At 45.7% G+C, this 19810-nt stretch overlaps 1 protein-coding gene across 2 annotated transcripts; it reads right to left on the minus strand.

Moving 5' to 3' along the window:
- Window positions 1–2541: 2541 nt before the first annotated feature.
- Window positions 2542–19268, minus strand: LOC116819064 (epoxide hydrolase 1-like). Of its 2 annotated transcripts, XM_032770464.2 has the most exons (9): window positions 19136–19268; window positions 15818–16028; window positions 14179–14359; window positions 13266–13493; window positions 11410–11539; window positions 8445–8659; window positions 6775–6883; window positions 6318–6443; window positions 2542–2973 (listed from the first exon to the last, which is right to left on the minus strand). In XM_032770464.2, the coding sequence occupies exons 1-9, from the start codon at window positions 19162–19164 to the stop codon at window positions 2772–2774; spliced, it is 1431 nt and encodes a 476-aa protein (XP_032626355.1). In that variant the 5' UTR covers window positions 19165–19268; the 3' UTR covers window positions 2542–2771. The 2 variants fall into 2 exon arrangements, with proteins under 2 accessions (XP_032626355.1, XP_032626357.1); XM_032770466.2 differs by lacking the exon at window positions 13266–13493.
- Window positions 19269–19810: the final 542 nt, after the last annotated feature.

Genomic DNA, 19810 nt, shown 5'->3' on the forward strand with positions numbered 1-19810 from the left:
CAGTGGATCAAAAAATGAATTAACAGTATAATTTTTTTTTGCAAGTATATATTGGGATGTATTAGCAGGAGTGTTATAAGCAAGACATGAGAAATAATTCTTCTACACAGTTTACGCCTCCACTCTTCAGGAAAATATGGTCAAATTGGAGAAAGTCCAGAAAAGAGCAACAAAAATGATTAAAAGTCTAAAAAACATGACAGATGAGGGAAGATTGAAAAAGTTTGGGTAGTCTAGAGAAGACTGAGAGGGAACATACCTTTTTCAAATACAAAAATGTTGTTACAAGGAGAAGAGAGAGAAAATGTTCTCCTTAACCTGAGGACAGGATGGAAAGGAATGGCTTAAATTGCAGCAAGGGCAGTTTAGGTTGGACATCAGGAATAATTTCCTGTCAAGGTAGTTAAGCACTGGAATAAATTGCCCAGGGAAGTTGTGGAATCTCCATCATTAGAGACTTTTAAGAGCAGGTTATACAAACACCTGTCAGGGATGGTCTACATAATACTTACTCCTGCCTTGTGTGCAGGAGCCTGGACTAGATGACCTCTCAAGATCCCTTTCCAGTTCTACAATTTTATGATCTTGTTCAGCAGCAAACAAGATCATAAAATTGGTTCCTCGATGACTGGAATAACAGAGGGGAGAGAAATGGAAACCTACCTGACTTCATCTAGTACACTATGAAAGGGAACTTTATCAGATCCAGAGCTGTTGGGTTAGGTGATCCTATTGCAGTGCAACCAGCTAGGCTCTTGTTACCCAATTGTGGGGTATGGCCTGGGGCTGTATAAATGCCTCTTCATCTAGGTAAAGAGAACTAAATGAACTCTTACTAGTAAGGTCATTTAGGCCCAAATCCACCATTTTAGGCACCACTGAGACGTAGGTGCTGAAACTGGGAGTCCTGCTTCTCCCCGCAACCCCACACACACAGCTTGAAGTGATTTCCATCCTATAGAAGGTTTACAGTTTGTATAGTGGGGGTTTGAGAGCCATTGAACCAAATTGTTCTAGCACTGCTGCACTGAGATCCTCAGTCTCTGTTCAGCTGTTGCCTAACTCTGGAAGCATCTAAATGTCCATGAGTCTCCAAGGCAGCTAAGTTTCTACTGCTGGGTATTTGTACTGCTGCCTCATGCCTGAGGCTATAGACCCTGACTGAGTAGGTGTTCTTGGAGCATGCCTGATTCTACAAAAAAAAAAAAAAAAAAAAATGGCTGGGGGCTAGAGAAGAGGCACAAGTGGCCTCCCTTTAGCCCTGTGGTTAGGTCTACCACATCCTATCTGACACAGGTCCCCAAACTGGGGGGTACATCTCTAGGGGGACATAGAGGAACACTGGGGGGTGCAGCAGGGCCCAAGCCAGCCCCCATGAGGCAGGGAGGGAGTCCCACCAAGACCCTCTCCAGTCCAGCTGCAGCCCCTGGCCCTGCTGTGGCTCTACATTTGGTCCCTGGCCACAGCTCTGCTCCTGCCCCCAGCCATGGTCCCAACTCTGGGAAGGGGGGTATGACACTGAAAAGTTCGGCAACCCTCTGCCTGATGTGGAGTAGGATTTGAACTGGGTCTCCCACTTCCCACAAGAGTGCCCTAACCAGTGATTAGGGGGATGTTCTAGTGTAGGGCTCTCTCTCCTGTTGAAGCTGTTCACTGGGTGTAAATAATTTAAAACACACTGGGCCAGTGAGCGAGAATGATTGTGTAGTCCAAGAGCTAGAGCACTCTTCTGAGAGGTGAGAGACCCCTACACTGTTCAAATCTGTTCTTCACATCAGGCAGAGGAAGGAACTGAAGCTAGGTCTCCCCTATCCTGGATGAGTGCCTTAACAGTGTAGACAGACTGAGTGGTCAGTGCTGTAGCATACAACAAATGCACTGATCTACAGTGAGGCACAATTACAGGCAAGTTGCATCTTAGGCACATTTAACATGCACAAATTCAGCTTTGCACGGTCAGCAACAACGGGGAAAAAAAAGAAAAACAACACTATAAAAACTGCATCTGTAGTGCAGGCAGTTCTGCCCACCATTCAACTCAATGAGTTTTGCTAGCCACAGTTTTTGCTTTATGCGCTAATCGTGGAACAGAACCCCCACATAAGAGGAGACTTGCCTGTACTGTAAATGAAGTTGGAAAGCTGCCTTCTTGCACAGGGCTATCCAGACCTTGTGGTTGAATGGTGCTTCTAACATGCTGTGCTCTCTGACCTTTGTGGCACTGTTTGCCATATGATGCTCTGTAGCCATCCAAGAGGAGGGCCTTGGACACACGTGCCTAGAAAAGTGAGACGTTCACACCTCTCACTTCTACTTCAGCTACTGAACCCAGGTCAAGTCACTCTAGAGATGAAGGCAACTTGGGTGGGCTTTTCTGTGGAACCTGCTGCCCTTGCTCAGAAATAGGGGGCCATTTTATCCTTAAAAAGCCAAAGTGCAGTGCAATGTTGTCACACATTAAACAGCAACCATCCATTCTCAGAATACAGCAGGAATCTACCCTCAAAAATGCTCCTAGAATGAAATAGGACAAAATACACCTACCTTTCAGTGGGAATTTAATGGTTATTTTAAAATTAAAAGCTCTAGAAATTGATTTTTAACCATCTGGCATTTTTTTTTTTTTGAGGCTGATGGGTGCAGCTACCAAGCAAATCGATATTTGGCTTTATAAAGTGTTATCAGAAATGCAGTTATTAATTACTTCAGGCTGGGGGTCTAGCAATGTGCACCCATTTATCTGTGCATACTGCCCCCCGCTTGCTCATGGCTCACAGATGCTCCACCTTCCTGACCAACTGCCTGATATCCTGTGCCAGGAGTTCTGGTTCCTCGAAGGCAGCAAAATGCCCCCCACGTGGCATGTAGGAGTAGACAACTATGTTCTTCAACAACTTCTTTGCCCAGGAGCGTGGACAATGTGCAAGCTCCTGGGGGAAAGCAGCAATCCCAGTGGGTACGTACACTCCAATCCTAAAAACCAAAAAAGTTTCCCATTAGGAGCTTTGTAAATCAGTGTCAAATATCAGAGGGGTAGCCGTGTTAGTCTGGATCTGTAAAAGCAGGAGAGTCCTGTAGCACCTTATAGACTAACAGATGTATTGGAGCATGAGCTTTTGTGGGTGAATACCCACTCAATATGGTCTGTTAATCTATAAGGTGCCACAGGACTCTTTGCTGCTTTTGTAAATCAGTGTGTGTTCTTTGTGGAGGAAGATGTTGTTTAAAGCAATTGGTTCTCTTATCAATAAAATGCCAGATAATCAAGCTCAATCAGATCTATTCACCAAAGAATATTAGTTCAAGATTAATCAGCACAAATACAGAAAGATAGGGGTTAAATCGTTGCTATTTCATCAATGTAGGAAACAATCCTCTGTGCAATCTGTTCTGGAAAAATATATACTCACTACTGAGTAGCATGCATACCTTTGTATTTTACTGTCAAAGAAAACTCTCCAAATTTGTTTGTATCAGGAGTACCCTAATATTTCTTTTCCAATGCAGTTTGCACTGGTTGTTCAAGGTTATTGGAATTTTGTACGCAGTTTGTTGCAACAATTCAACCAGTTTGCCTATTAGTCTCACAAACCTCAGCAGAACAGATTTCTTGTTCTTGACGATCTCTACCTGTGCCAGGTACAAGAGTTCATACATTGCAGTTTACTATATTTCAGTGCAGAGCATGCTGGGAAAAATGGCTCACTAATACTTCTTTGTACAGCTGATGTAGATTTAGAGCATGAACTATCATTTTACATTCAGATGGTTAAGCCAAGAGTAGCAGAGAGTGTCGCTGTGATAGCTGCTTCATATCTGTGAATTGGGCACTGAATTGTATATTCCATGGTCTGTTCTGGGTGACCACAGTTGCACACTGAAGTGTCTTTAATTTTGCAATTTGTGCAGCAAATATTCTCATCTGCCTTGGTTTGTGTGGATGCGGTTCAGGGTTGCCCATGAACTTTGCAGGAGATCAAAGCCAGGGATCTTCTGCATCAGATCTTTCATAAGGTGTGTGTTTGTGACTTCTTGTGAACTCCATTCAGCCTTTCAAGCTTCATCAGAGTTGAAATTGCATTGGCAAAGGTTAAACGCATGTGTCCAAAAGGGCTTACATGACTGCGAGCAGTGGTGCGGAATGTTTGTTATGTCTCCCCATCCACCAAGACCTTTAGTTTTCCATGATCCACTGGAATTCCCAACAGGTAGTGACATCATGATGAATGGATGGGGGAGCAATGTGCAACAGCACCAGCAGCCAAGGTGTTTGGGCTCAACTTGAGGGTTCCAGTGACATACTGCACTGCAGTATTCAGTTGGACATCAACAAGTTGAGTGTGGCTAGTTCTGGTCTGTACTGCTGTATGGTATTTGCTTCACTTTAACATAGTTATAAATCCTTTTTAGAAATGCATACCATTGGCTAACAATTTTGTCCAACAGTCCCCCATGTTGTAACCAGCCACGCAGACAAATGGAATGATTGGCTGAGAATCTTGTTTGAACCCAAGCTAAGCTCTCAAGTAGGTTAAAGCTGTTTTGAGTCTCTGTAGCTGAAAATTTGAAGGGTAGTAGAAATGTAACTGTCTAACCATTATATGTCTGCCTTGTGGTCAATTGCAATTGGACTAGTGGCAAATTAAAATAACTTGCCTCATGTGTTTAAAAAAACAAAACAAACCCCTATAGATCATAAATCTGATTGGCCCAGTGTGAGCAGACAGGCCTGGTGACCCTGGTATGGTGAGTTTGCCTTTGTATATGCATGCTATCAGATCTTTAATTAAGGCAACTTGACATCATAAACCAAATTGAGCTGACTATTCAATGTCTTATCATTCAATGGTATAAATCGAACCTTACATTTCTTATATACTGAGCACAATACCATTTAGCTAATTGTTTGTCACTGATTAGAGCAGGCAATTTACCTTGTTCAGCATTCCTTAATGAATTGGTTTAGCTAGTTAACACATAGCTACCACAGAATCTCTTTACCCATGTGATGCTCCTTTATTTTCTGTAATTCCAAAATTTTTACTTGTATTTTGTTAAAATCTTTGGACAGTTTCAGACATCATATGTCTTTTTTCAATAGCCAGACCATCAGTACCAGGCACCATAGGTTTAATAACTGTTTGGATGCTGATGCTTGAAATATTTAACATATCTTTTGATATTTTCCAAATCTGCTGGCTGTAGTTGCTGGTAGGGCCTGCAGCGGCACAGCAAATTGAGTCATGGCCATAGGTACTGTGGCCTCCTGGGAGTGCCTCCCTTTTTCTGGCTTACTACTTAGGCTGGAGAGATGGTATGTGCCATTCAGGCTCTGAAATGCTTCCACTGAAGAGGTAAATAGCAGGGTTGGACTAGAAACAATCACAGACAGCTTCTAGAACAGCTTTGCGTGCTCTAGACTAGACCTGTTTAATACTTACTACACTTAAATTTGTGTGGCAGGAGCTCACACCCTCCCATGTAATCGATCCATCTCCTCAGTAAGCTGATTGCATTTTAAAGCCCCTGTTGCTGTTGTACATAGACCCCCTATACAAATCTAAAGGAATCAATTCCATCCTAAAGGACAATTTTCTGTTTCCCTATAGAGCCTGAAACTAATGGTAGCCAGTCTTGGGGTGGGAAGGGAGGAATCATGCTCAGCAAAGTGCTCCTGTTTAGCCTTATCAGTGGCAGTCAGCTCTTTACTAACCCAAAGCTGATACCTGTTCAGCATACCAAATTCCAGATAGTCATCCATGTTTTGCTTTAATACATTAACACACTACCACCTCTCCTAAAGGACCACTCCCTTTGTAAGATCTTTTCTAAATTCTCCTTCCATACGTTCCCTCTTTACTTATAGCTGTGGCTCCTACTTGTAGTAAAGTGATTACATGCTAATTCTCTTACTAATTCAGTGAAACTGTTGACCAAAAGGGAGCAGCTCATGACTGTAGGAGACAGAACTCTCACAGGAGCTAGCCTCAGACTAAACTCACTCCCAGCAGAGCTAAGAAGAGCTCTGTTTTGAACACATCACATACAAAACTCATCACTGTGACTTCATGTTCCTTCAAGAAATTCTACACGTCACCACTCACCTCTACATTCCAAAAATAATCAAGCTATTTCTCCTATAGGTTTGGGGGGGGGGAGGGGGAGAACACCAATACAAGAATCTGGATTGATTTGTTTTTGAAATATGTGGGAGGAGCTCAACTGCTACAATGATGGAGCCATGTAAGTACCTAAATGGTTTATTCTATATGCCTGCAGTGGTGTCTAGCCTGCATCTCATCCCACTCCTCCTTTACCTGGCATCGGGAGCAGTGATGGGGTTCTTGGAAATATTCTCCTTGTAGAAGCGCATTGAGGGCACAATGGATGAAGTTACCCAATAAATCATCACATTGGTCAAAAGGTCATCCATAGAGAATTTCCTATTGAGGGATAAACCAGAGAAGCATCAGTGTCACAGGGGCTACTCTCTGCATATTATCAGGTACATGCCCTGAAGAGTGGGCAGCCTATCTGTTCTCTACTCATCACTTGGCCCTAAGCTAAGCTGTAGAGCACTGAGCATTGGTGCAATAGTGCTAGTCACTCCATTACAATTCTAAACTGTGCAAATTGTCTTGTGTATATTCTCTTGCCCTCTACTTAAACTTTAATCTCAGTGGTGGATTGTCTCACCTCCCTACTGTTGTGAGAAGCCTTCCTTTAGTTAATTTCTCCCTCACACCCGTTCACTGGCATGCTATTGTTCCATACCTCTCCAGACCTCCATTGTCCATGTCCCGGAATGATCTATCAGTCCAGGTAGAGAACTTTTCCAGAATGTATGCAGCAAGTCCCACGGGGGAGTCGTTTAGTCCACTGCCTAATTCAGGAAAGCAACAGAACAGCTCTCAGGTTCACATGGCAGTGTATTACCTCCACTAAGAATAAACTGGACTTCCAGAAAGTCTCCCTGTCGTAGCTTCTTCCTACTCAGATTTGAACCTTAGCGTTCATAAACTGAGAAGCTAGCATGAACCCTCTAAGCTTAATTACCAGCTTAGATCTGATATCGCTGCCACCAGCCAAGGATTCCAGGGCTTGGCTCCCTCTGGTCTCCCAAAACCTTCTCTGGGGACCCCAAGATCAGAAGCCTGAGTCTCCACAAGGGAAATACCCCTCCCTTTTTCTCTTTACTCCTCCCCAGGCTCCCTCCGTGGTTTTCCTGGAAGATTACTGTACTAAATTCCTGAATTACAAAACAGAGAGGACAATTCACTCCCCCACCCTTCTCCCTGAGGCTGCACAGATTCACCCCGTAAATCTAACACAAAAATTTCCTTCCTTCGTTCTTAGCCTACAGAGAAAACTCAAACAGGTTTAAAAAGAAAGCTTTATATAAAAGAAAGAAAAACACATAAACATAGTCTCTGTATAGGTTGAAATACGGGTCAATTGCTTAAAAGAAAAATGAATAAACAACTTATTCAAAAAGAATACAATTTAACATTCCAGCAACTAACACATGTAAATACAAAAACAATATAAAACCTATATTGTCTTATCGTACTTACAACTAGAAACAGAAGATTAGAAGCTTGAAGATAGAAATCCCTCTCATAGCTGAGAGACAGACAAAAACACCCAACAAGGGGGAACAACCCAAACTTCCCTCCTTGAGCTTTGAAAAATCCGGTTTCCTGATTGGTCCTCTGGTCAGGTGTGTGGTTCCCTTTGTTAACCCTTTACAGGTAAAAGAAACATTAACCCTTAGCTATCTGTTTGACACTCCCATAGGGATCAAGCAGAGACTCTGGTTATTACCCATCTTTGTGCTATTCCATTTGGGACAGTTTAGTACTGGCAGAGACCAGATTGTCATCCTCAGACCCCTGCACCCTAGTGTTTTAATGCAGAGAGAAACCAAGAACTAGGACAGTCATGGTGGTGGCAGTAATGGCACAATGGGAAAGTGTCCAAAGGAACTACACTTTAAAGGAGACAGGAAGTGGGGATAGCATTCCCAAACAATGGGTGTGAATGGAACAGGTCAGCTGGTTCTAAAAGCCCTTAGTCAGTGTTTATGAAGGTGGAAGGGTGAGAATGCTGTGCACCCACTATCCTTTTCTTACCCATGCTCTGTGAATCAAAATATAATAAATGCAGCATTTATATAGCATATTATCTGTTCACCTGGTGGAGCAGGGAAGTATTTTACAGTTAAGGAAACAGTCAGATGGAGATACAGTGACTTGCCGAAAGCCATGTGTAATAAATTATTGTTAGAACTTGACTGGAACTCTGGAGTTCCTGGTTCCTAGTCCTTTGCTCAGTCCACATTGCTCCTCAAACATTCAAGGCCTTTGTCCAGATGTGACAGGTATCTCATGGACCACATGTGTCTATTATATGAACTCCACAGCCATGTGGAGACTGTACTGTACCTGCTGTGTCTGGCTTGGTGGCCTGGATGTGCAAATACCCGGTCTCTCGCAGAAGTTCATACACGTTCTTCTCCAAGTATGGGTATAAACGGCGGGAGTCTTCCCTGGTGAGGCCCACCAGCCATGGCACATAAGCCCCCAGCAGTAAAGACACCAGCCTCCCCAAACCTCCTGAGATGACGAAGACAAAATTCAGATGAAGCCCTTTCACGGACCTGGAACCAATGGTATTGAGGAATAGAATAAGAATCAGCAATATGGATTAACAATAATAAGAGAGAACAAAAGGGATCTTGTCTCCAGGTTCCCTCTGAGATACAGAGCTGTGCTAGGACAGCAACACTGCACTAGGCCCATCGGTACTTCCAGAAGAATGTCTTTCTCCTAACCATACATGGCTGTTCAGGCACGTGTATTCACAATTCCCTTACGTGAAGACATGTAGCAAATAGACTAGAGATAGCATAGCTGATACAAGCACCAGCACAGTTGTGTTGGGGAGAACAGAATAACTACAGCAGTCTTAGACTCCATTTGACTTGACATGGCATAGCCATCACTGTGGCTTGGGTTGTTCTTAGAGCCTCATTTTGAAGCCTAGATAAGGAGGGCTTCATTGTGCATTTGCTGAGAAGCCTATGGTGAACCACACATGACTCTAAAGCTCCCAGAGACTCCCTGTCCTGGGTGCTAGCTCCACCTCACAGTCTTCCTCCTACATGGGGTCAGATCCTCAAAAGTATTTAGGTGCCAGACTCCCATTGAAATTACTGGGAGTTATGAGCCTCAATACTTTTAAGGATCTGGGCCATGATGACTAACTCCTTTAGAGTCTTCCCCCTGGATTTGGTCTCCTTTCACCTAGGGAGCTAACATGGAGAACATGCTTTATAACAACTCACTGTCTAAGGCTATGTCTACATTGCACATTTGTCAGTAAAATTTTGTTGGTCAGGGGTGTGGTTTTATTTTGCCAGCAAGAGAACTCTCTCCTGCTAGCAAAGAGCAGCTACGCGGGAGACCTTATAGTGGCACAGTTGTAGTGTAGACATAGCCTAACATTTAACTTCCTCTTCTAAGAGCAGCCTCATGTTTCTCCTCCACCCAGATGTTCTAAACCTGCATTTTAGGCAGGGAAGGAATGTATATCTCATGCTACCATTTAGCCTCTCAAAGGTTTCTCAACTAGATTTGAATCTCCTCATTACTTCTTTCTGATTTGGAAGAGAGATCACCCGGTGGGCCTATTCTAAGCCTTAAGGCTGCCTTGGAGAATGGAATGGAGAGAGCACAGTTCACATTCACAGCTGACTCAAAGCTGGGAGTGATCGTAGAATATCAGGATTGGAAGAGACCTCAGGAGGTCATCTCTTCCAACCCCTTGTTCAAAGCAGGACCAATCCTCAACTAAATCATCCCAGCCAGGGCTTTGTCAAGCCTGACCTTAAAAACCTCTAAGGAAGGAGATTCCACTACCTCCCTAGGTAACCCATTCCATCCCAAATACTTTAGATAACGTTAAACGCAATAGAACAAGCTTGAGAAATGGGCTGAGATCTATGAAACGGGAATGAATAAAGAGGTGGGGGTATACGTAAGACAGGATAATCCAGTGCACAAAACCAGAATGGAAAAGCAGAGCTAGGTAGCGGCAAGACATCCCCAAGAATGATCTGGATTTGGGGATAGAGTTCAGGATAAACTCAACAGGAGTCAGCTATGCATTGTTGCCTGGTTTGTAGTATCAGGATGGCTGTGTAGATCAGCTGTGAAGCCAGAGCTGTAGCCTTATATTCAGCTTGGGTACTCACTGTGACAAACATTTTCAAAAAATGGCCAGTAAATTTGGGTGTCAAACTTGAGGTATCCAAAAACTGGGACACTCAACATTAATGGCCATTTAAAAAAATGTGGATATCTGCTATTTTTTTTTTTTGTAAAGGACACTAACTCTATGGAGAGAGTCCAAGTGACAGCAACATACATAGGAAAAAGTATGGACAAATCAGAGGAAAGAAGAGTGTTTTACTCAAGATGAAACAACTCTACAAATGCAAAGGGGATTGGGACCAATTCTCCATCAGCTTCACAGGCTCCAGTTATGGTGCTTGTTTTGGGTCAGTTTACATCCTAGGAACTCTCTACTAATTATGTGTTATGCTAGGTCAGGAACCATGTTCCAACTCTATCTAAGGAAAGCTTAGACCCCCTTACGGAATTGTAGTTTGCTTTTTGCTCTAGAATCCAGACTACTGCCTACCAACGATGCAGAAAAGTCAAGAGAAATAGTTTCAGAATCCTCCTGACTCCTATTCATCTGGAGACTGCTCATCAGCTATATTTTGGCAAAGATTCTCTGGGCTACGGCTGTTCACACAAGAGCTGTACAGATAACTTGGCAGAAGTCCGAGGACTGATGTTAATCTCTATCCATTGGAGAAGATGGCAAACATCTGAATCCTTAATGCAAGGGTGTGCCTTGCAGAGGTGACAGCTCACAGAACGTAATGCTCCAACTGAGTTGCCTGTCTGCATGCATCTCAACTCTGTGTTAAAGAGGAGTGTGATCAGCATTCACATTCTGGTCATCACTGTTCTGAATACTGCCAAACCCAAACATTCCAAAATCTAGAGCCAGGCCCTACAAATCATGAGATTTTTTTAAAATCAGTATATTATGGGTTCTTTCCATTTTCCTTTTGATTTTTAAGCATTTAGGGTTCATATTTTTCAGTTGTCTCCAACTACAAGGACTAGAAATCTTTTTTTTTTTAAATGAATGAAGAGATTCTTATGTAGCCACGTGACCTCAGGGGCTGGGGAGGAAGACTCCAAATATCACAAGGCTGGGGATAAAACAACAAGAGTTGGCAACAATGTGTCCTGAGTACAAGGGGGAGTGCAGGGAATGTCACAGGTACCAGAATAGACAACTATCCCTCTCCTAACTCCCTTTGCCACTCACTTTGGCAGCATCTGGGCCATGTTTACGGTGATCCGAGAGCCCCAATCTCCTCCCTGTACATAGAACTCCTGGAAGCCCAGTCTCTGCATCAGCTTGTGAAATATCCGAGCAGCAGCCAGCGTGTCAAAACCTGTGCATGAGGAGAAACCTATTATTAAACACCTGTTCTCCCTCAGTGAGGAATCACTGATACCAGAGGGGACATAGGTCAATGTTCTGTTGGGTATTGCCTAGTACTAGTCCTCTGGATCACAGTGAAGAGAGACTTGGGGATTGGAAGGCTTCCAATTACTTCTACATTCCAAATCTCCACACCCACCCCTACAGCTTTGTGACCTCAGCCCCATGGACTTTCCCCAATATCACTGCAAAAGACGAACTCTTCTCTGGCAGATGGAGCTGACCCATTATCACAAAGCAGTTAGCACACTGGGGTTAAAAGGCCAAGAAATGAGTGCATTGCAAACATTTCAGTGTCCCATGGGGAAGACAAGCGCTGAAAGCACCAGTCCAGTAGCACAGAATGAAGCAAATACCAGCTGCCTTCCTCCTAGTATGGAGAGGTTGGGTCCCAGACAGTAGATAGCCAGGTCTCTTGGATCATCATTAAGAAGCACTGTAAGGGTGCAGGGTGTTTTCGCAGATACAACACAGGGCACAGACTCTCCTTTCCTCTTCACTTCTGCTTTATCCACCTAGCAGTTCATCCAAATTAATCTTTCTACCCATACCTGCACCCTCCATCCTCAAATCCCTTCACTGGCTCCCACTTAGTGTCCAGCATCAAGTTCACATCCCTGCTTTTCCCGTTTAAAGCTATGCCGTCTCCAGCCCCACCCGCTTCATTTCCCCTTCTTCCACTCCCTATTCTCTGCACTCATCCTGCATCTTCTCTCAGGACACCTTATGGGCCTATAACAGTCTCCCAGTTAAGGTTCCCAGCACCCTCCCTTATCTCCTCCAACCACCACTGGAACCCCCACCCCCGATCCATGAAGTGTCCTGGTTCTAATGACCACCGACCTCATTTTGTCCCATGTTCTATTGCACCTCTATTCCTTTGGGGAAGGGATCTGTTAGGTATACATCACCCTATTGTACAGCATGGTGTTCACCTATTGTGCTACATACATCAGAAAGAGCTGACACAGAAGAGGACTTGCTGGCTCAGGGGGGTCACGTAATAGGATACAGAGCCTTTCACCCCTAGGACTCTGGTTCCTTTCTGGTTCCAGGCTGGGGGGACTGGCGGGGGCTCTCAGGGAAGTGGCAAATGGACTATGGAGCCTATTGTCTATGGGGCATCAGTTCCAATTCAGCCTAAGGTTGGGGTGACTGGCTGTCTTGAGGTGTGTGTATAGAAAATGAGATATGGAGCCTTTTACCAGGGCAATAACTACCTGGCTCACAGGACTAGGGCACAAAGCCTTTCATTTTCAGGGCATTTAGTGGACTGTGTGACTTGAGATGTAAGTCTGAGTCCAGTTCCCACTGTACATGTCAACAACACAATCATTGTCATCATAAATGCCCCCTCCCCTCCAGCCCAGCAGAGACACCAAGGACTGACCGGTTTCTGGAGCATGAATTGCCCTCTCATATTTAGGTGTGATCCCTAGAGGTCAGCGGAGGCAGGTTGAGAGAAGTGTGCCCTGTCCTTGCCCCTGCAGTACCTGTTCTGGGGATACCAGTCTCTAGGGCCATCAATCCACCACCAGATTTGCTTTATTAAAAGAGCAGTTGGAGAACCCAATTCTCAATATTCAGAAATTAACCCATGGTTTCAGGAATGTGTCCCAGATGCTATTCCAGAAAGCAATGGGATTCTAATTAACTCCCTCCTGCCCATCACTCACCTTGTTGATGAGGTGCCTCGGAGAAGCCATAGCCTGGGATGGATGGGCAGATGACCTCAAACACCACATCCTCATTCAGGCCATGCCCAGCTGGGTCAGTGAGCAGTGGGATGATCTTATAGAACTCATAGAAGGAGCCAGGCCAGCCATGCACCATCAACAAAGGCCTGGCTGCCTGACCCTTTGGAATGCCAGGGGGCTTCACATGGACAAAATGGACTTCAATCCCTGCCACAAACCCAGGAGAAACAAGTTAATGCTTCAGTTGCTTCTCAGCTCCTGGCGTAGACCCTAAAGGAGAGAGGCAAATTCCTAGCCAGTGTTCACAGCAGAGCCACACAGAGACCCACAGCAGAAAGAGGAAGCTGCTCAGCTGGAGCTGGGAGGGGGATGCCCTGTTCTCCTTTGGGTTTATGTTTGCTCCTTTGTAGATGAGGAATAACACCACAGTGAGAGAGGCCCAGACCCCAGCTACTACGTCTGTTAGGAAAGGAGTCCTAAATTTGTCCTCCTGAAGCTGATTTCTGTGAGGTGGTGACCCTAGCAGACAATGGATGCCTTGGATACCTCAGCCTGCTTTATGATATCTCAGTGCAATGCTGAGCTCTGCATGGAACTAGCTGCATAGTCTTGGGTTTCAGAGAAACCTGCTTAGGAGGGCAGATAAGAGGAAGTGAAGTGGGGGATCTCAGAGAATTGTGGGGGCTCCTAGGATGGAGTGCAAGGGATGGGAAAGAAATGGAGGGGTGAGTGAGGGGACATGGCAACGGGGCAGCCAGACAAAGGAAATAGAGGGAACTTGTTAGGAGCACCAGGGCCACTAGGGGAGCAATAGGTGGGTGCTCTGTGGAGGAAGAGGCACCAGCACCTCTGGAGGAGGCAAAGGGACCATTCAGGGGCAGCTGAGACTCACCTTCAATGGTTGTTTTGAAATGTGGATATTGGTTCACAATTTCCAGCTGCTTCTGCCAGTCAAACTGGTTCCTCCAATAGGCAACAACTTTCTGTAGGTAGGTGGAGTTGAAACCATACTGGAAAGCGACTCCCTCAAGTGGTGGTGTGTAGCGGGCCTGGTCCAGGCGCTGGTGCAGTTCCTGCAGAGGGAGAGTTCCCACACTGCTCCATCCCAGGCCAGGCTCACAGGGGCTGCTCTCAGTGCCCATTACCCACTGGAGGAGATGTTCTAACAGGGGAGCCAACGATAAAGTCTTCTGCCTGCCCAGGGTCTTAAAGAGGCAGCTCTGCTTTCTATATCATTATGTGGGGCCCAAAGGGCACTGTCCAGGCAGCCAAATGCCGCACAGGGCCTCCTGGATCAGGTACATGGTGAAAGTATGTTTTGTATGTTATTGGTTAGGACCAGGAACTCCTGGGTTCTGCCTCTGACTTGCTATGTGACTTTGGTCAAATCATTTCCCTTCTCTGTCTCAGTTTCCCTGTCTGTACAGAGAGGTAATCCTATTGATCTAATGCAGATTAGGGGCTGGGAGGCTGTTAATGACTGTAAAGGCCTTTGACCTCCTGGGAGGAAAGGTGGGTAGAGGAGGCTGCTGCGTGGAAGTGCCAGATTCTAGTCTATCAGCATTCTCCTAGAGAGCCTAAAGCATCCTGCTCGGTGAAACACCTGGGTTTCACCCTCTCTTTTTAACATGGTGCTGGATTATGAGCCTTGGGAGCTGAAGGTGCCTTTTTATCCATAATATGGATCTGGCATGGAACCCTGTACTGCCCCAGCAAATGTGCCTCATCCCTGCCCTGGACGGACAGTGCTCTAAAGGGGAAAATATGAGGGTCAGTCTCCAAGGCCTATTCAGTCCTTGCAGCCTGAGTAGAGACACCAGACAACAGATGCAGGGTGGTTTTGTGATCTGGCCACCCACCATGAGCAGCTCCTCAATCAAATCAAATGACAGCAGCTTTCAGTCACTACTCATGGGGACTAGGATGGCACTGGTGACCTAAAAGTGAAAGTCTCCATTGCTCAATCCTAGTTACCTGCCCTGCCCACTACTAGTAAATTAGAGTCTGCACTTTCCCATAATAGTTCTGCCAGTGCCCCTCAGCCTGACCTGCAGCCTCCCTGCTATTCCCAGCCCTGGGCTCCTCACACACAGCTCAGCTGATGCCCTCAATCCTGACCTGCAGCCCCTTGCTATTCCTAAACCCATACAGACAGCTCTACCATTCAGTGCATCTCAGTCTCCACCAGCAGCCTCTGCTGTTCCAGGCGTAGGCCTCTCAGAAGAAACTGTCTTGGACTCTGTGGAGATTTTGATAAACTTCCCTTAGACTGGGGCCCAGAAAACTCAGTTATTTTGTGATCTAATTTGGAGTAGAACTCAAGTGTGAAGGGATGGATAGCCAGTATATTGTCCCATGGTGTCAGACAGCTGTGCTGGAGTATTCAAGTACAACGCTAAGGTCACTAGGACATCACCTTGAAGCAATTAGATGGATCTGACTGAATAACTCTACTTCTCTGCTTTCTACTCTCCACCAGCTGCCCCTCACTCGATACCTCTCCCAGTTCCCTATTTCTCAGTCAGTGATACCTGAATTTCCCTGTCAGATGTTTCAATTTGGAAGGATCGGATTCTCTCATCTTCTTTCTCTTTTGGGGGTCTCTCGCCTGAGCCCCACCATCCATCTCCCATTTCTAGAGTCTTGATCTTCCTTCTAGACAGGAGCCAACAAACCAGAAGCCCTCCAGCTCCCAGAGCAGCCGGGGCCAGAATTACACTCCTGCAGGGATATTTAAAGGACCTAGGAAGACACAAGATGCTGACATTCAGGAACAAAAGCTTCAAGACACTGAGCCTGCACCAAGACCCATATACATACATGCGAGTTTGGGAGGGGATGAGCACCCACAACTCCTATGAAGTCAACAGGGGCCATGAGTTCCCATCACCTCAGGAGATCAGGCCCTAGGTGTCCCTGCCAAGTTGGGGACACCCAGAATGAGTGACCAGCTCTGAAGATGTCAGCCTAAGAACCTGGAAGCAGGGTTAGAAACAGAACAACAATTTATAAAAGAGCTGAACTGAACTGCACCAGCTGGAGAGAAGGTTCTAGGCTTCCACAGAGCTCCCCCACCAGCTCTGCAACAGGCCATCAAGGTACCACACTTGCAACTAATGAAACATGGTTTGAGGAGACTGGATCACCACCTGCTTGGCCACTGGTCACAAGGCTACCCAGGCCCTCTCCTTGTGGTGACCAGCAATCCCATATTCTTAACAGCAGAAAAAATATCAGCACAGACTGGGGAATTGGCCATGGGGAACATTGGGAGGCCTAATGTTCAGATATACATTCGCACTGCAGTGGGGGAGGGGAGCACACATGTATATCTCAAGGTAGCCAAGTCAGCTCATCCAATAAAGAGTTGGATCTGTATCTCTGCCATTCATGGGAGTGTGATGGGGGAAGGGAGTGGAGCTTTCCCAGTGCACACCAAGAGTGGACTCTGGAAAAGGGCAGACAACTGCCGCCAATCTCTGAACGGAGCCGTCAGCTCAGGAGCATTGAGACAGTCTCCCCCAACTCCACTCTGCAGGGCCTCCCACATGGTTTCATCACAGGTTTGAGCATCCTCTAGGTCACCACTGGGCCTGAGGCCTTGGTTTCCCCACAGAAGGAAAGATCTGCAGGACTGTGCCACTGGAAGACCAAGTGGCAGCTCTTGCCAAGGTCATAGACATTACTAAGAACTGACAAACTCATATCTGGAAACCAAACCAGTTCACCTGTATGTTAGTTTTGTTCAGAATATGTATTAGTCTTCTAAGAAGGCATTTAATATTTAGACTCTATTACGTGCTTTGAAGTTGCTGCATGCATTAATCTCACTTGCAATGTCTGTACTCCATGCTACAAGATAAAATATATGTTTGTTTTATAATTGTAAAACTGCCTGCTCTGAACTTGTGAATTCAGACAGGTAGAGTGGCTCACCCTGCCCATCCAGGAGGACTATCAAAAATTAAGTGAGCTGTTGTAGGACAAAAGCTTTGTTGATTACCCCATCCACCCATGGGCAAGTAGGTGCAGGAGGCCTTGTCCCATTGATTTGGATGCTGGAAGAGGGAAATAAAATTACCTAACATGAAGACTTTTCATCTCTTTGCTATTTGGACTCTCACCAGGGCTGGAGAAACAAAAAGCAGAGATCCCCAGGGTCAACCTGGGTTAACCCCTAAAAAGAGATTCAATTCTGATAGATTATATCCATCACCTTTTGAATCACAGACTGAAACTCATCTATGTATATATGGTTGCTTGCTTTAACCTGTAAAATAACTCTCATTTCTTTTCCCCAGTAAATAAAACTTTAGTTAGTTTATTACAGGATTTGCTATAGGTGTTGTCTTTGGTGAGAGATCTAAGGTACAGATTGATCTGTGATAAGTGGCTGGTCTTTGGGCACTGGGAACACCCTGAATATTTTGTGATTTTTCATGTAACTGACCATTAATCACTAAGTCCACCTTGCCTGGGTGGCAAGATAGACTGGAGAGCCCAAGGGCAGTGTCTATAACTCCATGGTAAGATTGGTATAGTGATCTAGGAGTTCACATTGGTTACTCAGTTGGTGAAATCTAATTACAGAACATACAACCAGTTTGGGGCTTCTACCTGGTTTTGTGAGTCTGCCCTGAGGTTGGCCACTCCAGACAGCGTGACAAGGGCCATCTCTGTCTGGTGCCCCCATTCCTTCCCTAGGGCTGTCACTCTCTACGGCCCATACTCACCATGGCAGTGGCCCTATATCATGTTGCAATATGGTGCTGTAAACTCAGGCTATCTAGGAAAGTATCACGTAATCAGAGCAGGCATTAGTAAATATGAGGTACCATTTAAAGCCATTCAATCATCCCTCAGCTATGTGGTCTCTCCCTCCAAGCCTTGCTCCAGCTGTTCTGCCAGCTGTGGGAATAGTGACTGTGTCTAGACCTGGCACGGGAGATTGTGGAGGAAATTAGGAGGGTCAGGAAAGGACATTTGTGGGGACACAAAGAATGTGAGGGGCTGCCCTGTGCCTAGCCAGGGCAGTGAAAGAGGGGGAGACAGCTCCCACTCCACCCACACGATTTGGAACAGAAACCGCACCTGCTGGGCTAGGGTTGCCACCTTTGAGGTGCAAAAAAATGGGGAGATCCTGCTGATCCTGAGCCAATAAAACTGGCCAGCTGGCAGTGTGTCCTGAGCACCCTGACAAATTTCCCAGAACAGCTACCTCAAAAAAGGGACGATCCTGGGAAAACCTAGACAGGTGGTAACCTTAATTACTGGAGACTCTGCGACTGAAATGGGGCAACATTCCCTGAAACAGCCCCAGTCAAGTTGCTGAGCAGGAGGCTCCTGTCAGTTCTGCCTGCCAAGAAGGAGCAGGGTTCCTGAGAACAAAAAGCCTAAGCCGCCCCCTTCATGGTGCTTTCCGGGCACCGAGCAGTTTATGCAACAGGTAATCGAATCCCCGTGCATTTAAATCCCAGAGGTTTAGCTGCCTGGAAGCCTGAAATACAGAGTATCATGGCAGGTTATGGCACCAATTCAGGGCTGAGCAGCTTTAACCCCGGTAATCTGCATCAAGTGGCTCAGATCAGTAGCCCCTTGACTGCCCCAAGGCAGAGTTCACTAGCAAAGCTTTCTAAGTCCAGGGGGTGCATAGTCAACCACTCCCAGGTGACTCTTCCGAATGGAATGGCTACACTAGGTAGTGTTCTGTTCCCAGCATTAGATTAGTGCTGAAGCTTGGACCAAGGGCCCTGTTGGACTTTACCCCTCTGCCATGATTCTAGATGACTAACAGCACAACCCCCATAGCACTTGCCCCCAAAGGGCTCTCCTGCACCTGCTGCACTCACCGGACACTCTGAAGGATTTGCTGCCACATGTCTGTACAGGTGCCTGTGACTTGCAGTTCAGCTCAGCCCAGCTCTAGTGCTGGACTTAGAAACTCACGGGCCCCAACCGCAGCTACCACCTTCTCTGCTTTCTCAGTGACGGTTGCGGACTACCTATATATAGTGTACTAGTGCCACCTGTTGCCTTAGTGTGGAATTGCAGATGGCCCAGTCACCTGGGCACCTCTCCAATTCATCTGTGGTTTTGAATGAGACAAAAAAGTGAGGCCCTGTCCTAAGCATCAGGGTGTTCTAGCTGCATTCTAGCCTAGGGAATCATATTTTGCCTCCCTAACATTCCTGTGCAGTCACATTTGGATAAAGGATTCTCCTTTGCTTCCTGTCCTAAACTGCCTTGTAGTACCATTAGTGCAGAATGGCTGCTGTATTTCACCCCCGAGGTGCTGACACTTCATTGATGGGGGAAGAATTTTCCATGTCTATGCAGTGTTCCAGGTGAAATGGAACAATTAATAGATTTCAAGGCCAGAAGAAACCATTGTGATCATCTAGTCTGACCTCCTGTGTAACACAGGCCAAAGACTTTCCCTGAAATAATTCCTGTTTGAACTAGAGCATGTTTTTTTAGAAAAACAACATTCATTGAGATCCTTCGTGCTAAAGTCCCATTTTCTG

The sequence above is a fragment of the Chelonoidis abingdonii genome, chromosome 3 (genome assembly GCF_003597395.2).
Source record: "Chelonoidis abingdonii isolate Lonesome George chromosome 3, CheloAbing_2.0, whole genome shotgun sequence".
Taxonomy (NCBI): domain Eukaryota; kingdom Metazoa; phylum Chordata; order Testudines; family Testudinidae; genus Chelonoidis; species Chelonoidis abingdonii.

Coding starts and splice junctions, on each gene's coding strand:
- LOC116819064 (XM_032770464.2), bottom strand. CDS start 19,164: ATGTGGCAGCAAATCCTTCAGAGTGTCCG. Junction 14,360..15,817: donor CATCTGACAGGGAAATTCAG/GTATCACTGACT, acceptor CTCCCTCTGCAG/GAACTGCACCAGCGCCTGGA. Junction 6,444..6,774: donor GACAATGGAGGTCTGGAGAG/GTATGGAACAAT, acceptor ATCCCTCAATAG/GAAATTCTCTATGGATGACC.